The sequence below is a fragment of the Austrofundulus limnaeus genome, unplaced genomic scaffold (genome assembly GCF_001266775.1).
Source record: "Austrofundulus limnaeus strain Quisiro unplaced genomic scaffold, Austrofundulus_limnaeus-1.0 Scaffold59, whole genome shotgun sequence".
Classification (NCBI taxonomy): Eukaryota; Metazoa; Chordata; class Actinopteri; order Cyprinodontiformes; family Rivulidae; genus Austrofundulus; species Austrofundulus limnaeus.
In genome coordinates, this window is record NW_013952461.1 from 1397112 (window position 1) to 1405117 (window position 8006).

The window sequence follows — 8006 nt, forward strand, 5'->3', positions numbered from 1 at the left end:
GTAACCACCTTTTGCTTTGATTACTGCTTCACACACTCTTGGCATTCTCTTGATGAGCTTCACGAGGTAGAGACACCTGAAATGGTTTTCACTTCACAGGTGTGCCCTGTCAGGTTTAATAAGTGGGATTTCTTGCCTTATAAATGGGGTTGGGACCATCAGTTGTGTTGTGCAGAAGGTGGATACAACTACACAGCTGATAGTTCTAATGAATAGACTTATTATGGCCAAAAAAATCAGCTAAGTAAAGAAAAACAAGTGGCCATCAATATTTTAAGAAATGAAGGTCAGTCAGTCTGAAAAATTAGGAAAACTTTGAAAGTGTCTCCAAGTGCAGTCGCAAAAACCATCAAGCGCTACAAAGAAACTGGCTTACATGAGGACCGCTCCAGGAAAGGAAGACCAAGAGTCACCTCTGCTGTGGACGATAAGTTCATCCGAGTCACCAGAATCAGAAATGTCAGGTTAACAGCAGGTCAGATTAGAGAACAGGTCAATGCCACACAGAGTTCTAGTTGCAGACACATCTCTAGAACAACAGTTAAGAGGAGACTGTGTGAAAACAGCTGCTAGGAAACCACTGCTAAGGACAGACAACAAACAGAAGAGACTTGTTTGGGTTAAAGAACACAAAGAATGGACATTAGACCAGTGGAAATCTCTGCTTTGGTCTGATGAGTCCAAAGTTGAGATCTTTGGTTCCAACCACCATGTCTTTGAGACGCAGAAAAGGTGAATGGATGCAGTGTTGTATAAAGTACCTCAAAGTGATACTTGAGTAAAAGTACAAGTATCTTATCATAAAAATACTTTGGTAAAAGTTAAAGTCTTCTCTAAAAATATTACTTGAGTAAAAGTACAAGTATCTTATCATAAAAATACTTTGGTAAAAGTTAAAGTCTTCTCTAAAAATATTACTTGAGTAAAAGTCTTAAAGTATCTGATGTTTGTTTTTTGTACTTAAGTATCAAAAGTAAATTTCTGACACAAAATCTACTTAAGAATTAAAAGTAAAAGTACTGAGTAAAAGTGAGCAGTTACATTTTCCAAAATGACATTTATTGGGAGGTGACTTCTCCAAAAAATATTTTTTCTAATGGCGTGCAGCTGTGATGGGTTGTATACAAGCTAATACAGTGTCAGAATGGTATATATTTATACTTCTCATCCAACCACAATTAAATTCACTCTATCCAGGAGACACAATTTATCAGGATAGTATTTTTTTAAAGTCATAACAACTCAGAATAAAATAGGCGTAACAACTTTCTATTCCTTGTTAAAAAAAATGTAGTGAGATAATTGTGTAAAAATGTAATGAGTAAAAGTAAAAAGAACGCTGAAAAATAATTACTCAAGTGAAGTACAGATAACTAAAATTTCTACTCAAGTACAGTAACAAAGTATTTGTACTTAGTTACTTTACAACTTTGAATGGATGGACTCTACCTGCCTGGTTCCCACTGTGAAGCATGGAGGAGGAGGTGTGATGGTGTGGGGGTGGTTTGCTGGTGACACTGTTGGGGATTTATTCAAACTGAAGGCATACTGAACCAGCATGGCTACCACAGCATCTTGTTATTCCATCCGGTTTGTGTTTAGTTGGACCATCATTTATTTTTCAACTGGACAGTGACCCCAAACACACCTCCAGGCTGTGTAAGGGTTATTTGACCAAGAAGGAAAGTGATGGGGGGGCTGCGCCCTGATGACCGAAACTCAGGTTATCATATGAAGCTAAATGTCCTACCAACAACGCCAAATGTTACGGCCACTTATCGTGCAACAAAACAACCAGTATAAAAGAGACAATATTTATTATTACAAAATAAGAGGATGTGTACTTGAAAAAAAACTATAGATAAACAAAATAAATGAAAAACAATAGAAAAAGAAAATCAAACTCTAAAAAGAACAGCAGGGTGCAGCGACAACTGCAAAAAACAAAACAAAAAATTACCAAAACGCCTATTAAATCTTTGCAATAAAAACCATTCAATTCAGTTAAAAAATATACAAAGCCTACCTGCAGCGTCGACCAACCACACGCCCAGATAGTAATCGTCAGATCAAAAATTGAAGTGTGGCCTTATATAAAAACACCACACAAACACTGACTTACTATAATCAAATTAAAAGAGTTTTTTTCTTTACAACAAAAAACAAACACACAAACCTGATCACAAACAGTGGAACGCGTGGGCCAACACACCTGGTCGAACACCTGAGATTGACAAATTGGCCACCAGCCGAACAGCCTCCCTTTAATGGGAGCTCAAAATGTGGAGGAAGCGACCCCTGGTGGTTCCACCTGTTACATTCAGATTAGTGTGGTAGTAGCTGAGAGTTATTCCAATCACTTATTTGGAGCGTGGTCTTACCTGGTTCTGCATAAYGTGTTTTTCAGGGCTGACTTTTAAACCCGTTTTAGGATGATCTTATTCTAAAACAGGGATGAAAGCCAGGCCTTTAATCCAGTGGTCGTGTGGGCGCGTGTTTTACAAACTTTACGGTAGGTGTTTAAAAAAAAAATCAGTCCTGCGTAAAAGGCGCACCTCCAGCTCGGACAGAGGACGCACCTAAACACCAAGGACAGACCGAGCAGAGGGGCTCCTCCGGCCGCAGCAGCGCGTCCGAACCCTCGGTCCTGCAGATCCGGAGGTGTCGGAGCTGAAGCTCCGCAGAGGCGCTGCTGAAGCTCGCGGGAACCATCATTACAAAACGAGCAGGTGAAAAAAAAAGGTTATGAAATTTTATTTATTTATTATTATTATTACGTAGATGCGGTCAAATTGGACCCAGTTCTGCAGTGCTGAGGTCAGATCGCATGATGTTGTCTCGTGATGAGGCAGCATCAGCATCTGCAGTCCATGTTACCATGGAAACCTCAACCCATCAAAAAAAAAAAAAAGCCAAAGCAAAGTGCTCGTTTTCTAAGGATAATCCGCCACATTGCAGCCCTATTTCTATTCATTTTTATTTTTACTTTTTATTCCAGTTTGTACCATGCCCCTCTGAGAGAGCGCAGATTTTTTCTTTAAAAAAAGAGTCACTTCTCCAGGATGTCCAGCTCCCAAAGAGACGGTGGAGCCCCCACGAACCCAGCAGAAGCCAAGAAATCAGACCTGAGACTGAAYGAGAAGAAGTGCTGTAAGTAATCCTCAGTCCTCCTGGCTGAATGAGAGCCTGCAGGTGCAGCTTGTAACGTAAGACCAGGCTTTTGTTGTCGTTGAGTCCAGGTCCAATTCACAAATGTTTTTTTAATCACCTCTTTTGTAGAGAAGCAATCTTCAATCAGGCTGGGATTCAGAGACYTGGTTTGTCTTTCCGTTGTGAGCAAATAAGAGAATTTTAAAAACACTGTCTGATACAAACCYTTCCATTTGTGTCCAACAGAAAGGCCCTTTGATTTTGAACACAACTTAAATCAGTATCAGCACGCCGTTATTTATTTCATYGTCAGTTACTGCAGATGTAAACGTCATTTACTAAAGATTTGTTTGTCATTTCTTTGACTGTGATGCACATCTCTGCTTGTTGCAGCGTGGGCTTCCTACATGACAAACTCTCCAACGGTGATCGTGATGATTGGCCTGCCGGCGAGAGGAAAAACCTACATGTCCAAGAAACTCACCCGCTATCTCAACTGGATAGGAGTCCCGACCAAAGGTAACTTCTGACACTTTGSTTYATAACGTCTCCCAGCTGTTTTAAACACACAGGAGAGTTTTAACGACATAGACTTTATTTGGACGATGTGTTGAGTATTTGGTGCATATAATTATTTTCAGAACATCGCCACATATAAATATATAATAATGCAGATTTTTTTTGTAAAGATGCTTTGAAGAGTTGTAAATTTCTTCTATGCAGATGATGAATTTGAATAAAATCAAAAATTACTAAAATATATAACTTGTGTGTTAAAAATACATATAGATAGTATTTTATAGCATTATATTCTAAAGTCCTGAGATATTTTATTTTAATTTWGGTATGATTATAACCACATTTATACCCTCATTAGGAAGTGTTATCTTCATGTTTAAGTTGATTTTGATCTCCAGTATGAACATTTTTGTCATCCTACATCAGGGCMAACAGCTGAAGAGCCCAACATACAGCAAATAAAGTCATTATGTGAACAAACTAAGTATTACAAATATCTGCTACCTTTGAAACAGTTTATTTAATTTTTGTTTAATCATAAATACAACATACAGAACCCTGTGTAATAAAAGTAAGCAAAGTAAAGTTTTATTTATATAGCGCCTTTCACAGAAATAAATTCACAAGGTGCTGTACATTCAGGGAARGGRGAGGGGCCAGTTAAGAAACACCCATTCAAGAAGACATACAAGACAAACATGGGGGAACAGGTGAAACCGGTCAGTAGTCATAATTAAACAATATCAAAACTAAAAAAAAATAACACATTGTGCCTCCTATTTAAGAAAATTTTGATATCTCTGATTTTTCAAAATTTCACTTTCATAGTTTTATCTTCAACTGCTTGTAGTTTTAACTGTCTTGAACATTCATAGAAATGTTTTTTAACCAGCTTCTAGCCTAGAATCCGATCTTTCTACCAAAAAAAGCCTATGTTTAAATAAAATAACTTATAGTAATTAAAGTAGACGTCCGGGGGTTTTGGGCTTAAGAGATGAATGAACGTATTCAGTCCGAATCCCAAAGTTTATTCTGGCTCATTAGTTATTATTTAGCAGTTAAAAGCAATATTTTACATCTGGCTGCTGATGCTGAGCTTTATTCATCATGCATGAATTATAAATAAGACTATACAGAAACTCTAATGTCTGAAACAGATGACATTTAGTAGGATCATTTTATAAGTAGTGAACAGGAAGAAGTGTTTCTTTTTTCACTTTTAAATGCTTCATAAACAGTCACTGTATGTGTGTGTAACATCATGTATGCCAAGTTTTCACAGATTCATGAATACGTTGAAGCCTTTTGTAAATATTACTTTTAAGAAGTTTAGTATCTAAAAAAAAAGAAAAGGAAAAGCTGGCATCACAGTGAAAGTGCGTGTTTGATCGTATGTCTGTGTTTTACAGTTTTTAACCTGGGCGTGTACCGCAGAGAGGCAGTCAGAGCTTATAAATCCTATGACTTCTTYCGCCACGACAACGAGGAGGCCATGAAAATAAGAAAGTAAGTCCCATTTGTGCATTTGGACCACCTTAAGCTTCGGCCTCTTTAAAAGATCTTCAGCTCCCATGTGATAATTATATCTATATCTTTGCCATCTGAGTGCTGCAGTTCCTTCACTCAGCAGAAATCCCTGTCAGACTCTTCTGCTGCAACAGTGACTAAGCTCTTTTTGTTTGCCTTTTTTTTTGGCCAAGAGTCAGCCACAGTCAGCCAAATGTTTGTGCTACCTTAAACTGACACACACAGGCACATGTCAAATTATTGTGTTTGTCAAATCCGTACCGAGCTCGTCACAAAGATTACCCTGAAGGAACAAGGCCTTCCTCCCTCGTGGTTTTATCTGAGGGGAAGAATAATTGAAACTGAGTTTGTAATAAGCTCTGCTATCATGAAAATGTTCCGGGCTCCTGACAGCGTTCCTCTGCTGAATTGTGACCCAGATATGAAACAAGCTGCTGCTGTCACTCTCAAGGTGAGGCACATCCTGAAGGGCATGGCACGGCTCTATAGCCTGGATCCAACAGGAACAGGAAACGTGTGCGAGATTTTTCTCATTTTGGTGTCGGAAGTATCAGCTGGCTGGTATTAGAGATATATGATTAGAGACTAACCCCATACATACTGTATTTCKTTCAGTTTTTGCCACTTAGGGTAAATTATCTGCATATGTATAAGCCTGAACAGATATTATATCCAAACTCGCTTATTGTCAAACGTTGCATAAAGTTCAGGGCCTCTGGAAAACTTGTTTCAGTGATTGTTCTGCCTCCCCTCCTGCAGGCAGTGTGCTCTGGTCGCTCTGCAGGATGTGAAGGAGTACCTGACAGAGGAGGGCGGTCAAATTGCAGTGAGTCTTCTGTTTGAGCATCTTGTTTATTTTGAACGTTTGTAAAATATCTTGAACARAATCACATTTGGCGTTAAGGCCAGGGGCGGAGCCAGGGGGTGGCCAGGGGTGGCCATGGCCACCACAGACAAATCTTTGGCCACCCCATTGGCCACCCTGCTGTACACACCTCTTCCACAGTGAAACAACTTTTAGGGGTGTAATAACCCTCCTGAACAGTTGGTGGCAGTGTTTAACAGTTTGAAACATCCCCAAGCTCAAAGAAGTGACAAAAAAGTGATTGTTTTCTTTATGTACAGAACATATGCCTATGTAATCTGACTTATGATGACAATTTTTTTTTGTCACCATGACACAGTGTCATTTTATGTTCTGAAGGCTGCATGATGCTCTGTGACTTTTGGTTAGGAGTAGACCTATCACTAAATCAGAAAAAGTGAAATGCCCCTTTAAATCCACTGTCGGTGATTATCAGTATAGCATCTGTTTATTGGGTAAAATTATTAATATTAGTTTTAAACATGCAGTTGGGGGTCATCATTGTTTGGCACAATGACGTGTTAAAATCAAAAATAAACCAATAAACAATATAAAAGTAAAAACCACCCCCAGAGTCATTAGATATGATAAATTGTTTCACATTAATTAATATTATCTCAGCTAAAGCAGTGAGTTTAAAAACATGATAATGAAACTAGTTCAATGAATAATCTGTCTCTGAAATAATTATTAAATCAAGTGTTTATTTATGTATGTAAAAGTATGTTTAWCAACCTGGTAAAAGACACTAGAATGCAGWAAATGACATCTATTTCATCCAAAATTTTCTGGGGGAGGAACCCCAGACCCCCCAACAGCCCCCCCCCCCACCCTTTTTAAATGGTTCTGATGCCCATGTTTAAAAGGTAGTCACTGCCTGTATAAGGACATAAGTGACAAAAACACAAAGATGTGCAGAAACTTTCAGGAAAAAAATGATGTAATTTTCCTGGCCACCCCTGTGTGAGTAGTGGTCCCAGTCTGGCCACCCCTGAGAAAAATGTCTGGCTCCGCCACTGGTTGAGGCGGTCTTTGTTATGAGAAGCACTTCACATTTTGCTCTCTTCTCTCAGGTTTTTGATGCAACAAACACAACAAGAGAGCGACGGGATCTTATTCAGGAGTTTGTGATGGAGAACGCCTTCAAGGTAAAAAAAATAATAATAATAATTACGTCCTCTTCTCTCATTAGTGTTTAAAAATACAGACAGTTACCTTGAACCGTGTGAAGGCTAACCTGTGCTTAAGATTGTTTTACATTAATTTTATGGTGTGTTTTTAAATACTCAAATGTGCTATTTATTGTCCTTTTCTTTTGGCTCACTTATAATACAAACATTAAAATGTGTAGGAGTGTTTCTTGCAAACTGACAAACCGAYGTGACTCTTTATTTTTCCAACAGGTGTTCTTTGTTGAGTCGGTGTGTGACGATCCAGAGGTCATCGCTGCAAATATTCTGGTATGATTTGATTTCTTGTCTGTAAGATTTACCGCTTTATAAACTGCTAAAAGGCCCTGTCACACTATGACGTTTTAGACAACTTATGCCAACTTGTGAAAAGTTTGAAGACATCCACATTCAAGGTGGAATAAAAAAAATCAACTGGAAGCTTGTTTTAGGCATTTATATACTGTAATGCTAACAAAATGATTGAATATCCAGCCGGTTTGGATGTTATCAGTCCATTAAATGGACGTARTTAGYGGTTATCAGTCCCATAGAATGRCTTGAGACTGCCCGACAGTGCTCCCTAGTGGGTTACCAGTTGCCATTTACTGCCGGAGTCCGGTCTACTTTATCGTAGCCCATGTCATTTTTCTCTAAAATTAACCTTAGTGGCTTTATGCCTCATACTAACCAGATTGCATAAAAAACCTCAGTGGTTTTATGCCTCATATTAACCAGATTGCATAAAAAACCTCAGTGGTTTTATGCCTCATATT

General features: G+C 38.6%; 1 protein-coding gene across 8 annotated transcripts in view; it reads left to right on the forward strand.

Annotated features, from left to right (window-relative positions):
* Positions 1–2559: 2559 nt before the first annotated feature.
* pfkfb2b (6-phosphofructo-2-kinase/fructose-2,6-biphosphatase 2b) overlaps positions 2560–8006 on the forward strand; it is a 12449-nt gene continuing 7002 nt past the window's right edge. For 4 of the 8 annotated variants that reach the window (XR_001310304.1, XM_014009576.1, XM_014009577.1 and 1 more), the window contains exons 1-7: positions 2566–2729; positions 2999–3150; positions 3544–3669; positions 5079–5175; positions 5956–6022; positions 7135–7209; positions 7465–7521. Coding sequence is in view for 7 of the 8 variants with exons in the window: in XM_014009576.1 (XP_013865030.1) it covers positions 3063–3150; positions 3544–3669; positions 5079–5175; positions 5956–6022; positions 7135–7209; positions 7465–7521 (510 nt within the window). In the remaining variant the exon portion in view is untranslated. Of the gene's footprint in view, positions 2743–2998; positions 3151–3543; positions 3670–5078; positions 5176–5955; positions 6023–7134; positions 7210–7464; positions 7522–8006 lie in introns of all 8 variants that reach the window. The other 4 variants (XM_014009579.1, XM_014009575.1, XM_014009574.1 and 1 more) reach the window with 3 other exon arrangements.